Source organism: Balaenoptera physalus (genome assembly GCF_965194825.1).
Source record: "Balaenoptera physalus genome assembly, chromosome: 4".
Lineage (NCBI taxonomy): Eukaryota > Metazoa > Chordata > Mammalia > Artiodactyla > Balaenopteridae > Balaenoptera > Balaenoptera physalus.
Window position 1 is genome coordinate 76422550 of NC_138891.1, and position 17492 is coordinate 76440041.

Genomic DNA, 17492 nt, shown 5'->3' on the forward strand with positions numbered 1-17492 from the left:
TGGTGGGTAGCAGAGAGGACAGGTCTGTCCCATGCTATTGTACCCAATCCAGGCCCAGCAAGGGCAGAAGTCATGAAGCAAGTCAGGGCTAGAATCTAGGTCTACTGACAGAGTACTTCTAGTTTCTCTCAAGACAAGAGATTTTCTGAATTTCTTTAAAAAGCAGTATTTTTCCTGATGGTAGAGGTAATACATGCTAGTCCATTAATTTTCAATCCACAGTTTTCAGAATTAAATTATCGCTAGACAAAACTGTTAACTTTTAAACGTCTTTATACTTAGCATCTGATTCTACAAATCATATGGTAAAAAAATTATTTCAAATGTTGCATTCCCAACAATGGCTTCTGGGAGCTGTGGTAAAAGACTGCTAGTGGGTCCTTCCACTCTGAGGCCCATGAATTCAACAGCTGGACAGTGGTCCAAAGCTAAGGAATCCAAAATAGATCAACTAATGTATACACATGGTGAGCTCGATCTTCTGTCCATTGGGCTTGTAATTCCCACAACAATAAGGAGTTTTTCAACTATGGTTTTAGGCACATATGGAAAACATCAGAACATTTTCTTTTTTCCTTCTTCAAAAGAAACATTTAATTTTATGAAGACATACCTTTACACTTCTATTTAAAATATCTGGCATGCCCTACATAAATCGTTTTGTTTTAAACTTCGTATTGTCATAGGGAAGACTTTTAAAATCATCTTAAGCCCTGTATGGAAGAATTTCTATTTAATCTTATTAGTAAGAGCTGATTACTAAGAGTTCGGATCAAATGCGGGTACAGATACCAGATAGATGGGAGAAGGGCAGGGAGAGGTCATCTTTAAAAAAGAATAAAAATAAAACTTAAAGAGGTGGTCAAGTAGAGAAAATCCCTAATAAAAGAAAGGCAGTTAATTACAGAACTGTAGAAAATCAGTGGCAACATGTCAGGGTATAAAAATTCTCTTTTGTGCTTTCAGAAACCTGAAAGGAAGCAGAACATGAAAGCAGGGAATTTGAGAGAAAAATGGAGCCTTTAGATAAGTTTTAACACTGAAGGCTCTGTCAGAGAGAAGATCAAAGGCAGGAGGAAAGAGGCTTAGGAGAACTTCCCACACCAGCTGAAAGCTGTTCAGAGCAGGACTGTGCTTCCTCTCTGGGAAGCTAAGGCTCTTTTAAAACCAAAACAAACAAAATAAGGTATCTCTCTCTTCATACAGCACAATAAACAGTGTTACATTCATTGGTAATTGGTAATCGTTAGACGGATAAATAAATAAGATGTCTAAATGTATTTCTTTAACTCTTGCCCTAAATTTTGCATCATCCATTTATAAAAGATGTATTTTAATAGTTTTCTATCTAGGCTTATATATTTCAATTAAAATATTTTTATAGATAAAACATAACAAAATGAAAGTAGGTGTTTTTCTCAGTTAACATCAATGGGATATCAGGATATTTGTACATGGCACCAGTAGAAATGAAGCATCCTAATTGCCTAATTATACAAAAAAGTGCTGAGAGAAATAAAGAATGTTTGAAGTGTAACCTTTCAACTTTTCAAATTAACTAGCCAATATCCCCTCTACAAATGCCCCCTTTAGATAAGAAGCTAGAAAACAGAGGGGTATAGGAAGCCCACATGAAGCAGTGAGAGAGAGAGAGACAGAGAGACAGAGACAGAAAGGAGGAGGAGGTGGAGGCGATGGGAAGAGTGAGACAGCAGATCAAAAACAAGGCTAAAGTCCCAGACCTTGGATGACAATGTGCTCTGACCTTAAGAAAGGCCTCCTTTTGTTCCAAATGTTTACTGATGAGTGGAATGACGTGGTCGATCTCTGCTGCTGGCCCCAATTTATCTCGTCCACCACACCAGTCCTCATCTCTCCGGTATTCTTGCTCTAAGCTCTCCAGGACACTACAGACCTAATGAATCATGGAGGAAAAACTTAGTAAATTCATCATTTAAAGGTCCTATCTTATGAGGATCTTTAGCTAAGAGACCCCTACAGAAGTGACATTTTTCATTCAAAATCTAATTTGTAGACTTAGGTGCACAGTGCCCCTGAGACATCTAAGAGAAGTCCAGGAGGCAGTGAGAATCCAGCGTCTGGAGCTTGGGAGACAGATGACTACCGAGATATGGATTTTGGAATTATCTTCTGATGGTTGAAGGCTGAAGCTATGGGGGTTGATGACATCACCTAGGGATAGTATGCAGAGCAAGAAAGGAAGAGAGACTAGTAATTTGGGGGGTTTCAAAGTGTTTTTTATATATTATATTGCTATAACCTTATGATACATCTATGAATTAGGTAGAACAGGAGAAAGAGGTTTGAAGAAGATAACTGGGTTGCCCAACTATCTGTCCTTGCCCTACAGGAAGTAGCCTCAAGTAGAGGTAAAGGAGGAAGTTGCCTATGTTGTGTGACTTATGGGCCATAAATGAATGTTACCTTTTCCCTCCCTGGGGAAAAATATTCCAGCAAAAGTGTTTCAAGGTACTACTATAAGGCAATGGCATCTCCAGGCCAGCTATTATAAAATGCACATTTCCTTCAGAGGGATAACAAATTTGGGTTGACTTAAAAGATAGTTAAGATGGTTTTTCAGTTCTAAAAATGCTGAGAGGCCATGCTCTAAGTGACCTTATAGAGGAACTCAAAAGACCAAAAGCATTTCAAATGGGGCTCAGAGGGAAAGTTAGGTTGAGCGCATCAGTAGGAGACCCAGGGCAGCCTAGTGTCAGGGCTTAAGGAAGGATGCAGAAAATAGAAACTCATTCCTATACTTTCCTTCAATAGTCTGTGGCAGCAGGGGAGAGCAGCTCTAACTACCCTTGGCCTCCTCTGTCTGAGAAAGGCATCTCTTTTGGTGAAGGACATGGCATTGGATAAGATGCCTTTTGAGTTATGAACTGAGCTGAAAAATAAGCTGAAAGATGTCCCGGGCAGAACACCCCCATAGCCAACATGTTTCCCGTGTCGTGAGGAGGCCTATCCCTGAACTCCAGCTGGTTTCTTCAGCACCACACACCTCTCTTGTTGCAAGGCCTGAAAACATGCAGGAGGCTCACGTCTTGAGAGAAAACAGATTATACACACACAAAAACTTTAAGAAAACAAGTACTTGACACCTGTCCCATGACAGTATTGGACTTAAAACCAATCAATTTGGGAGCTAGAGGAAATGGAAAGAGTATCCAGCATAAGTCCTTTAATTTAATAGGTGAAGAAACAGAAATCTAGAGAGATAAAGTGACCTTTGGTAAGGTCAGTTCAGGGTCAAACTTCCTGACTCAATCTAGTGCTTTGTCCCCTTCAGCATCTTGAACCATCTCAAATTAAAATCTGTATATGATATTAGACAGGGGTTAAGCCTCATTTTTTTCATATGGATATTCAGTTGTCTAGCACCATTTGTTAAAAAGACTTTACTTATTGAATTGCTTTCTCAAAAATCAACTGACTGTATATATGTGGGTCTACTTCTGGAACCTCTACTCTGTTCAGTTGTGTCTATTCTTACACCAATACCATTCTGTCTTGACCACTGCAGCTTTAGGGTAAGTCTTAAAATCAGGTAGTGTAACTCCTTCAACTTTGTTCTTCCTTTTCAAGACTGTTTTGGCTATTTTAGTCTCTTTGCATTTCCACGTAAATCTTAGAATCAGCCTATCGATTTCTATTAAAAAAAAAAAAAGCTTGCTGGGGTGTGATTGGGATGTGCTGAATTTACAGATCAACTGGAGAAGCTCTTTATCTCGTTAGTTTGCTGCTCCCACTTCCGAGGCCATCAAAGGCATCATCTCTCCGAAACACTGAAAGGAGGACTGAGAGAAGGTTTGAAGATGAATACTGGCTGCAGGGCCCTCTGACAGGCATGTTACGTTTGCTCTGAGATGGACTTTCCCATGGTCCCTGTAAGTCACCCAGAGGAGAATGTTTCTCTATTTCTACCAGGGAGTGATTTGAATGAGGAAATTATTTTATACTGAATAAAATTACTCCTGTCTTAAACCTCTGTTTCATGAAAAGAGTCCCCTGACAGCACCCAAATCATTTAAAAATCCTCTTAGCCCTTGTGCATATTGCTGTACAGATGTACTAGTAATGGGTTTGCATTTTTATGGCCCTGCTGTAGGTATCTCCTACCTTTTCTCCCACAGCTGCACCATCCTAGCAGTTAGGCTCACAGTTCTCCAATGACAGAAAGCTGTGTTTCCTTATGAGACTGGGAACCCCATGAATGAAAGAGCTGTATGTTTTTCAAGCAGTGCATAGTGCCTGATTGTGGTAAATTAGACTGTGTTCAGCAAATTGTCACTCTCCTCTCCCAACCTTCACAGGAGGCATATACTGCCATGCATGTGACACAAGCAGACTTGAAATGCACTTGCACAGTAGATTTTGGGTTCTTGCACTCCTGCTTTTCACCATAACTATGCCTCAGGTAGCTGCCGGGCAAGAAGGAGGAGCAATATAGGAACAGATCCAGACCCAACCTGCAGCTTGGAGCCTAGTTCTACCAAGCTCAGCCAAGATCAGCTGAACACCGGATACTTAAGCAAAAACTATGTGCTTATTGTTTTATACCGCAGGGTTGTGGGGTGATCTGTTACACAGCATTACTGTGGCAAGAGCTAACTGGTACACCACTCAAACTTGGCACTCAGCCTACACCTACCCAGTTTCTACTTCAACACCGAAATCCTGTGAGGTTGAGAAATTTGTAAGAAACAAATCACATAGTCCACTCCTCTAATGGAAAGGATTATAAGGAAGCAAACCGTGGTGTTTCCACAAATCATTCTTCTACTCTCAAAGGCTAGTACTGAGAGGAGTGGCTTCTTGCTGAGGTAGATCCTGCAGATTTGCAGTGTGAGGCAGGAAACAGTCCTCTGTCAGTCTCAGCCCCACACATTCCACAGCCCTTTCCCTCACCTGCTCGGAAGTTTTGTAAAAGGCCACTGAGGCGTTGACCAGTTTCAGCCGGTCTTCCATCTTCAGCATAAGCTGCTGCCAGTGGAGGGCCACCTTCTCAGCACATTCCCGGATGGCGTCCGCGTCGTAGTGGCCAGCCTGGAGCAGCGCCTCAGCTTTCTGCTGTACCTGCAGGGCACTCTGGTGTGTCTTCTGCAAGGAAGTGGCATGAAAGAGGGACTGGGCACAAGGGGAGGAGAGAGAGGTCCGTGGGAACGACCCAGGCGTGGTATGGGAGGGGGTGGAGTGAGGCGTGAGTGGAAAGATGCAGAAAAGTTAAAGAGCTTTAAATGACTGATTCAAACATGTTGTCATCATTGTTTTTTAAGCACATTTTTAAAAAGAATATCAAACATTTTCATTAACTAATCGTTCAGGTCCCTAACTCCTACCCCCACTCCTTTCTCTTTACTTGCATCACTCTGCATTTTAAAGACATTTCAGTTTCTGTGCTAGAGAAACGCAGTTGTGTATAAATCTGCTCCCTGATTGATTCATACATTAGTTAAATTTCCTTTTCAAATCTAATCATAAAATTATTCATCATGCATTTTCAAAGGAGGTTACTGCTGTAGTCCAATTCTGCAGATCAAATAAACATAGCCCATAAAAAATATCCCCATGTAACACAAATCTCAACCAACAATGCAATCATTTTAAACATGAATGATCAGTTTCAAAAAGGTTCCAGCAGAAGGAAGACATTTGGCAGGTTAATAAAGTAGAAGAGTAGCATCTCACACCATCTCTTAGTTACCAAGGGAAAAGAGCAGCACGGTAGATAATTCAGCTTAACACATCATCCCACATTACTACCTTATTTATGTTTGCCTTTAGGATAATCTATACTGTAGAAGGTTTGTTTCTTATTCAGGGTAAGTGTCATTCTCTGAGTTCACTTGCACTGTAGGGGGTGGGGAGAACAGGCTGGAGAACTGGGTGGCAGGGAGAGAGCCAAATGGGATTATAATGTATTAAAATAAAGGACTGATGTGGATGAGCCACACGACTTCAAAGAGCTAATATCATCCCAACTTCAGCTGCTGGAATCATTTCAACCCAATGGCATAGGACTAATTTGGCCTTTGCACTTTCAGGCAAGTAGAGCTTAGCTGGCAGTGGAAAAGAGCAGCTAGAAGCCCAGTGCCTGACTCCAGAATGATTTCTGCCCTTCTTGGGCTGCAGTGTTGGGACAGTTCCCCAGAGCGAATCCATCAGCACTCCTGTGTGTGAGTACAACCTCCCCCTCTTCTCACCTCTGCCTCCCCCTTCACGGTCATTCCAGATGGCAGCCTGTCTACAGAGTCTATCAACCACCTCCTGGTTGCCCTCCCCACCACCTGAATCTGTCCTCAGTGTTAGCTATGTTAGCACGACCTCCTCCAGCAGCCTAGACTCCTTTATTCCCTCGCTTTGCCACTGAGTCGGCCTTCAGTCCTGATGACCACATTAGCATCTGGGTCCCTAATTGCTGCATGAAGCTAGAAAAATAAACTAACGAGTAGAAATGATCCACTAAAAATCCTTGGTTTCTTTCTCTGTTTTACCTATTGGTACCATTTTCTTTTCCTGCCTCCTAAATGTAGAGGTACCCCAAGGTCCATTCTTGGTTTTGGTTCATGTCTATAGAGTTCTCATCCTTTCCCTTGGCTTCTATCATTTCCTCTTTGTAAATGACTCTCCAATCTATATTTCTCGCCTGATATCTGAGCCTCATCTTTAATGGTCTTTGGATGTGAGGGTGAGCTGCCTGTCACACCTCTCACCTAGGTCGGTAGCACTGATTCGGATGATCTAGCTGCCTGCCCCATGTTAGTCACTTACAAAGATGCATTCTCAGTAGAAGTGAAATATCTTCCCAGAGAGAAGAGGAACCCTTGCCAAGGAATGAGAATGGCTTTACTGCCCAATCAGAGCCTCCTCTTTCCTCCCAGATGTCTACTCAAGTTCCGCACCTAAACCTAAACTCCTCCTCCCTCTGAAACAGTCTTCCCACGGCAGTCCACCATCCTGGGGACGGTGCCCTCCTCACGGCCATCTAGGGTCACAGTCTTGTCATCATCCTTGCCTGCTGCTCCTCAGCCTGAGTCCCAGTCCAGCTCTCACCACTTCATACCTAGGCCTTGGTGGTGGTCACCTAACTAGCCTTTTCCTGCCTTCCATTTCTAACCCATCGAACCCATCCCTTACATTTCTGACAGAGTCTCTGTAACAGGAAGTGCTTCAGTTAAGAGAATTCTAACATCCTTTCCAGTGCTAAAACCCTAATTTTATGCTCTAAACATCACTTCCATCTCTCAATTCAAATGCCTGCAATGGTTCACCCACTGCTATGAAATCAAGTCCAAACTTTAGAGGATGTTATTAAAAGCCCCTCACACTGTGGTCCCAAATACTTCATTATCATGTACTACTTCCTTACAAAGATCATATGAAAACAAACTTGCCTTTGCCATCTTCATTCTCCCTGCCTTTAAGGAACACCGCTTAGACTCTCCTCATCTATGATCCAGTCTCCCTTGGAGACTCAGTTCAGATCCAACCTCCTTCAAAGAGGCCTTTTTGGACAGCCTGAGACTTACTAAAAACTACCCTCTTCTGAATACCTATATCACTCATCTAACGCTTGGCTGACTTTCCTTACTTAAGACAGTGAAACTCTCAAGGCAAGGACTGTTTTAAAAAAATCCCTTTAATAGCTGTCATTTAACCAGGTATATATTTTGTGCTAGGAACTGTACTTATGCATTTTTTCCCTAGTTCTCCTAACACTACTCCAAGGTGGATATTATTATTCCCACTTCACAGATTAAGAAACTGAGACTCAGGCTGGTTAAGGGACTTGCCCAAAAATGTACATCCAAGGAAGTGATGAAACCCGATTCAGGTTTGACCTATTCCCAAATCTATGTCCTTTCCACCATATCACACCATATCATTTCATCTCTAGCAATTAGAACAGTATCTACAGTTTCTCATTCAGAAGAAGGGTTCACCAAGTGAACATTAGTGATTCTGATAACTATTTGGCTTCTCCTCAAAATATGAAACCAGCATATAATTGTCATCATAAATTTGTTATTATATATTTTCTCTGAGAATGGAGGAGACAGAGGAGTAACTTTTGTTTTCCTATAATTTATGCTGTGTAACAAATCCTCTTCCTTATTCTGAAACTCATTATTATCTAATAGTCCTGGGAGCACCTTCTTCCCTTTAATTACCTAAATGATAAACTCTTATGCATATGACATAATCTCTGCTTTGCTAAAGCTTGAGTCATTATTTTGTATTTATTTCTACTATTAGCTAATCCTATTGAGTGCTGTATCTTTGAGACATGGATTATCAAGGATGTTCATATTTAGTAGAAGGACATGGAAGAAAACCGAACCAAATCAACTTAATTTATTATCCAGTTTTAACTACTGTTTCTGTCATAATGCTTATGCTTAAAATGCATAAGAGGATTTCAAATAAAAATGGATTTTAAAATCAAGTGTGTCTCTATGATGTTCACAGTTCTTGAAGACACATCAGCCACAACATTTGGATACTAACAAACAATAATCTGGGTTTGTTGATAAAGCTATGCTTCTGGAGAGCTGTGTACTGCTCTGCACTCTGAATGGCTCTGGGGAAGTTTTTCTGTAACCAAGGCTACCTCAGGTAAACATTCTGACCTTCTTTAAGAAGACCAAAACCTTCAGACTGATGAGGCCACCAAAGCTAGGGTGAGCAAACATCTTGGTTTGCCCATGAGAGTTCTAGTACATGCTGCTTTTCCTGGCTTAGTTATTAATAATTCCCTCCTTCACTTCTAAAAGTGTCTCAGTTCTAACAATAACTTATATGATCATCTTACCTATAGCCATTTTATCTTCCCTTCTGGAGCCCAGGGTTCTTAGGGCCCAAGAAGTCAAATTATGTTCCCTGTCAGTGATCACTGTAAAGGCCTCCAGTAACAGTATCAAAATGGGTTAAATCAAACCAGACTAGTTAGATCTCCTATCAAATTGCTTAAATCCTCCCTGGAGTATGTTCCCCCAATGCAGAGCCTGGTCTAAACTGACACATTTAGAGAGAAGCACAAGGCCACCTGGAGAAGGAACATATGTTGAAATTCTGGCCCTGTTCTCGTCATTATCCTAGCCAAGCTGCAGACCCTGCCTACCTTCCATTCCCAAGATCTATGAGGAATCCTATCTATTCTGCCATGTCCTCTTGAGTCCACAGACATAAACTCGACAGGGGTCTATATCTCAACATCTATTCTAAGAATATTTGATCAAGTTGCATCCATGAAATTAAAGAGATATAGGTGCTTAGTGAGCCTCTATTCTGTTAAGGCTGCAACAGCATCTAATACAAATTCATACATACTGCATATGCAAGTCAGGTGGAATTTGGTTATTTCAATAGCATTGTTAATGCATTTACCCACTATTTTCTACTAGCTCATTGAGATACTCAAGGGTGTCATAATGCTTGGTTTTTGTATTTTTTTTTTTTTATAATGCTTGGTTTTACTTGCCCAACATTTGATTAAGGGACTGAAAATTTAATTACCTGATGGGTCAGGTAAACCTCCACATTCAAGATAAACAAGGAGGAGGTATCGCCAAAGGCTGTCTTCTCTCTGCCTAGCATCCCTCACAGCTTCATGCCAAGCCTTGAATGTGACTGTCCAACCTTCGTTCTCTTCATTGCTGCCTCTCGATGGGGTTTTGACCACTGTGTGCCTAATTCTTGATTATAATCCCAATCTTGGTTTTTCCTTTACAATGAATAGATTCCAACGCTCTAATATTTGGGCATGCCAGTAAAATGCAACAGAGCTGCTGATGATAAAACTTCTTTCCTCTGGTTAGTTCTTCCTTAGAAAATAATTTGTCCATACTGTGTGTGTAATACACAGTTTATTTTTAAATTTCAAATCTCAGACAGGACTCTGGTACGAGCAAGGGTTCCTAAGAAGTTATCAGACATCTTAGAGAAATATATCATTCGTATCAATGCTATGTTTTCACATACAAGATAGCTTTTGGAAAATTAAATGGTTGAAATCAATCAATACTAGTTTAAAAATAGCTAGCAATCAGTTGGATCACTGTATTAAAGATATACTTATTGGCATGGACAGTTAAAATTTTATCTTGTTGTGTTTTTTTAGTAGAAGATAATCACCTTTGCATTTCTTATACACTCAGAAGTGGGTTAAGTTTTATACTGAACCACAAGTAATGGATGTCTTTGAGGTTTTCACTCCTTATCTCTTTTCCCATTGGTACTTAACTTATTTTATTTTTAACATAGTTCCCATGTCCCATTTCCTACTCTTTCCCCTACACCACTCTAGAACAATCAGTTCAAGTCTCTTTGGGAAGGAAATGTTCTAGTAGAAAGGATAATTAAAGATATTATTTAAAGCAAGACAAAATTTATATCAGACTATCGTAAGTAGAGTTTTATTTTAAAATAGCCTTTAAAACAAGTCTTGGTGAACTTCTGGTTTTAGTTTATTCTTTAAGTATGACTTCCACTAGCATTATTGAACAACTATTTTCAGTGAATCAAACTATCTAGTGCAGTCTGCTCCCGTGCTCACTACTCTTGTTAAAAGGCACATCTGACAATGGAATCTAAATGTTACATGTAAACCAAATGTTTAAAAATGGAATCCTAGTTTACTAATGACTTCTGCAGTTGTTTATCCTCAATTCTGAGTGAGCTTCAACTAGAGGTGACTTCTAACCTTTTAGCTTTACATTTCTCACATGGTGCATAGTCCGTAATGTATAAAAAACTCAGTGGACCAGGGGCCTTGAAAGTTAAAGGTACCAATAAGTAAGAAAGATCCACATTTGGGGTGTGAATACTTGTCTTCTAAGACCAGGCTTCCTTGGGGTGGTGAAGCCCTGCATTTGTTTCTCCATCAATTCCTGGGTCATAGGGAGGCTACCTGGCCCATTTCCCTAGAAAGAGTAATGGCTTCACCACATAAAGGAACACCCACATCTTGAGGAATCATCCTGCCTAAGTGCAGAGCAGGGAGGGGAAGGGAGGACAGTGCAGCCAGATTTGGGTGTTACCTCGATGGCCAGTTGGAACTGCTCGTGTTCCCGCTGCAGCTGCTCTGCTTCCGACAAAGAGCTGGCGTTGACCAGGCTGGCGTTGAGCATTGACTCCCCATTGCGGATCCATCCCAGGACCTAGGGAGTCGGGATGAGAGCACAGGTGAATGGCCTTTCTGTGCCAGGCCCTTCAGTCAGAGAGCTTGCTATCTCCTACCCACAGTTGAAGACAGGACAGGAAGAGTCTGGATAATTAAAATCTCCTTAAATTTGCCTCGTACCTTGTGCCATAAGGTACTTATTTTAAGTACCAACCTCATTCCCAGCTTCATCTTTTCTTTCCTACCCTTATCACTCCTCAATCCCAGGCTCCTCAGACGCTTAATTTAAACATTACTTCATCTGATTGCATTGTATGTATGTTTCCGAAGTTCCATCTGGAACATAGTACGGTATAAATAAATAAATTCCATCTGTTGGTATCCCTTTCATTTTTTTAAGGCCCAATTCAAATATCAATAACTGCTTGAAATCTTCTATACCTAACCACTCCCATTAGAAACAATCTCTTCGTCATCTAGTGAAACCCAGATCATTTTGCATGTACCACCTTTGTGGCACTCACCAAAGCCTGCCTTATTCAGTTATTTCGACCTATGTTTCATCTCCTCCCCTTACAATGTAAACTTCCGGAAGACTAGAGTAATATATGAGTCATATTTTAATCTCACCCAATGCCTAGCACAGTACCTTTCATACGACGGGTATGCAGTAACGTTTTTGAAAGAGTGAAAATACCCAAGTCACACCTGAGCAGTGTGTCCAACCTCCTATACCTTGCAAAATAGCCAAGAGTAGACAAGTTTGAGCTTTGATTGGTTAAACAATCCAAAGGGAGGAGAAATAAAACAAGCAAAATAGCATGAATCATCAATACACTGGATCATTAGAAAAAGGGAGAATACGTTATAATTGATTTAAATTATTTAGAGGCAATGGCTAGGCTGAGTAACATTTCTAGGTGACCTTAATTAGTACTGGGGGAAAGAAAACTCAGCTAGGGAACATGAGAATAGAAGGAGAAATAGCTGACACTGTCTAGATAGTCCCAGCTAAAATAGAGATGTGGCAATAATCCAGCTAATAGAGTCAAGTGCAAATAATCAAACTGGAAGTAACAGGCCTTGAAAATCTACCTTGTGTTTGGTCATCAGAAAATTGCCAAATATTTGCTTTATTAAGAAGCCTGAGAGTTTGCTTGGAGAGGAAATAAAAATTCTTCTGAAATTTTAAGATCAGTAAATACCATCCATCTGTTCCCTCAAAGCAAAGCAGAAGACGCCACAATCTGTTTCAGATTTTTTTTCTTCTCTCAACTTCTTCATGTTAAACAATTAGAAAAATACTAAGCCTGGTCTCCTAGTCCATAACCCTCACAGGCATTTCTCAAATGTCCTCCTTAGGCAGAAAATGACTGATACCATATTGTGCACGGATAACATTGGGACATAAATCCCACTGAAGCTGGGTTATTTGGATTGAGATGTTAATTCATGGGCAGTCTGGCAGATTGTGGATGAGATGCCAATCTGTAAAGCAATTAGTTGCAGGAAATAAACTGCTCAGAGCGTATGTGTGAAATCTCTGATGCCACTGGTGTGCTGTAGCTGGCTGACTATAGAGGTGCTAATGATTTCTAAAAGCTGGCTGTGAGTTCGGGTACATGCATACATGGATTGCATGCCCAAATGCTTCACCTCTTTGCAAAACGGAGCTCACAGTTTATATTTTTGAACTATGTAAGTCCTTCTGCAGTGATTCATCACACCTTGCTTGGTTCAAGATTCACTTGAGTGTGTCAGAGAAACACTTTCTCAATGTGCATCACAAATCAATGCTTGAGGGGCAATTTGACTCCCTCTGGGCCTCCTGAGTCTTGCGGGAATATTTTCCTCTCTAGTTTCAGTCAACTGAAAACATCAGTTATAGCTATGGTTGTGAGGTCACCATTTACCAGGTTTTCCATTTAGAAATATTATAGGTTTTAGTCTCTACATCTTTCATTAAATGATGCCATATCCTTGGTATCCTTGTTCATTTTTATTTCCCAAATGTTGTTTATAAAGGCATTCTAGGACTTCATCATGGGAGGTTTGATTTTAGGAAGATAAAAATGCACTGTAGTTTAATCAATGGCTTGGGTTCAGGGGTGGGACTGATGCCAATGATTAAACTACCAAGTATTTTTATCTTCCTAAAATCAAACCTCCCATGTTGAAGTCCCGGACTCAGTCCTAGAAGCAAAACTGGGAACGTGTAGAAAGAGCATAAAATCTGAAGTCAGAATACCTGGCTTTGTTACTGCCTGGTAAAACCACTTAACTCTTCTGAGCCTCAGCTTTTTCATCTGTAAAGATAGGGTAATGGTACCTTCCCTTCCTATATCAGGGTTGATGTAGCCTACCGTAAAATGCAAAGCCTGATGATGGTGGTGCTAGCGATTTTTAGTTTTGAGGCAAAACTAGCTAATGCTATGATTCTTCATTTACACCTCTCACAATGAGAAGAGAAAAAGTTTAGAAATATTAACTTTTATTCTAGTATTTGTAGAGCTTATTGACATATTCTGATGTGATGTAAATACCTTAGCTGTTTTATTATCATCAGTCTTTGTGCTCTGATCAATGTTAACTCTTGGTGGTATAATTTTCTATTACTGTCATCCTTTATCTTTCTGGTTCATAAAATTGGTTATTTATTCTTCTGTGATCATCCAAATGAGAGAAAGGTAGTAGAAGAAATTTTGCAACAAACATGAGAAAATGTTGGTCCTACTCATCTTGAGCTGCGTGACTTTGGAAACATCACTTAATCTCTCTGAGGCTCAGTTTTCTTACCTGTAAAATGGTAAATCACAGGGTATAGATGAAATGAAATAATTAATGTAAAAGTATTTTACAAACCATATAATGTAATCCTTAACATGAACGTTTTATATTGACCATTCATCTTAGACAACAGTTTACTGATAAGTTAGATGGTCTTTGAAGGTCATTTTGAGCCATAATATCCCATACTTCTTTCAAAATTCAGAGATTGCCCCTATAACCATAGGATACCAGAGGAACTTAGCTCTGCAGAAATGAGGGATGGGAAGAGTATTGCTGCTTGGGGACTTGGGAGCTAGGCCACCAATTCAGCTCAGTCAGGGGTGAGTGGGGAACTGAAGATGGAGATCTATTGGTTCCTCAGGCCAAGGAAGCTCAGATAACTCCGACTTAGGAGAAGCATGGATGTGGTTAAATGGATGTGAATGTCCAAAATGATGACGCCACCTAAGCTGGGCAAGCTGGACACTGTAGCCACGTAGGCTGGGGACGCTGCTTGGCCATGCCTGTGTTCTCTAGGCCACACTGACAGGAAAGCTATGAAGCTGCACTGAAGGACACTGAGTCTAACTCCTGCTACTGCAGATGACTTATCACAAGGCACAGTGATTTCTGAAACTCTAGCCACAGGAAAATCATCAGCCCCTCAGGTGGTAACTGGGAGCCTGTCAAATTTCTAGTGTTTCTTAGTTCTAAAAATTCACAATTTATGAGATTATATGTGTTCATCCCTCATGGTTTTATAGACTATGACTGTGTGTCTTCCTAATTATCTCCACTTTGAAACAAATGGATAGTACTTGTACCTATGGCTGCCTCTCTTTTGGATCTACTCCAACTCCTTTCTAACTTTTATGTACAGTGAACAGAATGAAACAGTATTCTATACAGGAATATGAGGAGAGGATATTTTCTCCTTTGATTTAAATTTCCATCTTGATCATATGCAAATTTTGGCCAGTATTTGGTCTACAGGGGTAATTTAAGTCAATGTCTTTAGTAGACAAATGATAGGTACAATTTCTTTCCCCAAAGCTTAGAGCTCCAACATCTTACAAATCCATTTTGGCCTATTTTCTGCTAAATGCATTGCTCTGCAGGAGACATGGAAATTCACTTAGTTTTATGCCCATTAAATAGGTTTTTCAAATCTTCCTGACTTATCTAATAAATGTGAGGCTATCCTTACCAGAGTAGCAATTTTCCTGGAAAGCAATCAGAGCATTCTGTGGGGTCTGGAGAATAATCTGAACTATTTTTCTAGAAGAAAGGGGGCATCTGGGTGGTCTATGGCCCTGGACCATAGGAATCAGGGGAATGGTTTCCCTTCAAGATTCAGCATTTCTCTGGAGATGTTGGGGCCATTTATCTTAGATACAAAGTCCTATGCAATCCCTCAGAAAGCAAGTCAGTTGCATTAATCAGTTTCATTTGTTCTAAATACTTGAAAATAATTTTCAGTCAATGTCCGTGACATTACCTCTCCTCAGAGCTTCAGTTTAATATAATTGTGGTATAACTGCACATAAGGTTATGAAGGCCAAATCTAAACCTTTAATCTCTGAGCTCTAACAACAGAGCTGTATCATAACACACTGTGGCCCTCTCCCTTTCTCTCTCCATTAATGGCACTTCAATTAAAGTGTCTCTTTCTTTCTTTTCTTTTCCTTCCTTCCTTCCTTCCCTCCCTCCCTCCTTTCTCTCTCTCCCTCTTTTTCTTTCTTTTCTTTTTTCTTTCTCTTTCTTTCTTTCTCTCTCTCTTTCTCTCTCTCTCTTTCTCTCTCTCTCTCTTTCTTTATTTCAGTATATTCAAAAGAGAAACTCTCAACCTAGTGTCTAAATTTAGCCCAAGTGATCAGTACTGACATCTAAATTAAGTCCCTCTTTCCAAGCGTCAACAGCTTCCAAGTCAATATTTCCTGCTCCACCAACTTCCATCAAACGCGAATGAATGCCTTCTCGGAAACTGGACCAGACGACCCCTAAAGGAAGAGCCACACTAACAAGGAGAACAAGCTTGTCGAATGAGGCGCGGTGGCTTAATGGAGCAGCGGTCCCTCGGCACCTCCAAGGGCCGCCGTCCTTCGCGCTTTTCCTAAAGGCTGACCCCAGCAAGCCAGTGCCGTTTTGAACTACAGTCCCCCTGTGTGTCATCCTTGCCGTGGTGGAGAGAAGGAGAAGGAATGTTCTCACTCTTGCAGAAGAATTCTTTTTTGTCCTCCAATTCATGAAACACTGAACAGCAAGGTACACAGATACTAGTCACGCCTGGATGATGCATATACAGATAATCTACTTTCCCACTCGACAAACTACCTATCGTCATTCCAGCTCCCCATCCTGTACAGAATGGACACTTGGAGGATGAAAACTCATTTCATTTCCATTTTCATCTCAGCCAAGAAAAACATAATTAGGAAGTTGGCTCTACTATGAACGCTGTAGCAAAAATAAATAAAATAAAAAACCAGGAACAAAAGCAAAATTATATATTTCATTTCAAAGTCAATTAGGAATATTTTTCCTGTTATCTGGTTTATTGAGATGACATGAACAAACAGTAGAGGAGGACTCCCACGGCCTGCTGAGCCCGCTGCTTGATCTGGCTGGTGCCACCCTCTCCGCCAGGTGTAGGCCATGCCTGCCCATCTTCTCAGACATGGCACTGTGGAGGCTAGGAAAAGCCCAGAATGCATTCTGCTGGAGAGCTTCTGTCTATTAATCCTGGAACTCCAGGGTGGGAGTGGGGTCCAGCAGAGGCAAATTGTAGGACCTTGGATTTCAGAGGCTTGGGCTCAAGTTTCAGCTAAGTAGTCAAGAGGCCCTGGGAGCACTCATCCTATAGTACCTCAGTTTCCTCATTTGTAAACTAAACGTCCACCACTTTCTCTCATGGGCCTGTTCTCCTAAACTGAGATCACAAACGAGAAAGTACTTCTCATATGAAAAGAAAGTACTATCATTACTCCCAAGAGATTCAGAATTTGAATACTCATCACTGCTCTGGGCCTGCTAGGATTTCTACCACGTCCCCATGAGTAACAAGTCTCACCAGACATTCAGGTGTGACCCGAGTGTAATTAAACAGAAAACAACCCGGATGGCAGTGCTGTATCTGGCTTTGCCTGGGGCTCAGTGATGTTACCTGTGCTCAAGATTGATCTTTAGCACAGAATGTGCGGACTCTGTCTGAGTACTCTTTGGAAAAGAAGGGGAGCAGAGAAGATAATTTTTCACATTATAATAAGTAATATATAATTAAAACATAGGCATTAGCAAGGAATACCCTGAATAAAAGGGACTGAGCAATAATTAAATAAAATATGATATTTTTGTTCCCTGTGCTAAATTAATAGACAAATCTAAAAGCTCTAGCAGTCACTGAACATAAGAAAAAACATTTAAAAGAGGAAGATGTATCTCTGCTTAGGATGTTTTGGGTGGGGCTCTCCCTAGAGGAAGCAGGGCGATAGGGTTGCTTGGGAGAGTCTGGAGCACAAGGAGAAAACACTGAAGTGCTATGAGGTCTGCCCTGCAGGGAAGCCCTGCTGCACCCGTG

General features: G+C 40.8%; 1 protein-coding gene across 8 annotated transcripts in view; it reads right to left on the bottom strand.

Annotated features, from left to right (window-relative positions):
• Positions 1–17492, bottom strand: part of KALRN (kalirin RhoGEF kinase) — a gene marked incomplete at its 3' end in the record, with an annotated part of 654541 nt that overhangs the window by 263658 nt on the left and 373391 nt on the right. For 4 of the 8 annotated variants that reach the window (XM_082458482.1, XM_082458483.1, XM_082458488.1 and 1 more), the window contains 3 exons: positions 11064–11183; positions 4933–5124; positions 1766–1915 (listed from right to left, as the gene is read on the bottom strand). In XM_082458482.1, coding sequence (XP_082314608.1) covers positions 1766–1915; positions 4933–5124; positions 11064–11183 — 462 coding nt within the window. Of the gene's footprint in view, positions 1–1765; positions 1916–4932; positions 5152–11063; positions 11184–17492 lie in introns of all 8 variants that reach the window. The other 4 variants (XM_082458476.1, XM_082458484.1, XM_082458487.1 and 1 more) reach the window with 1 other exon arrangement.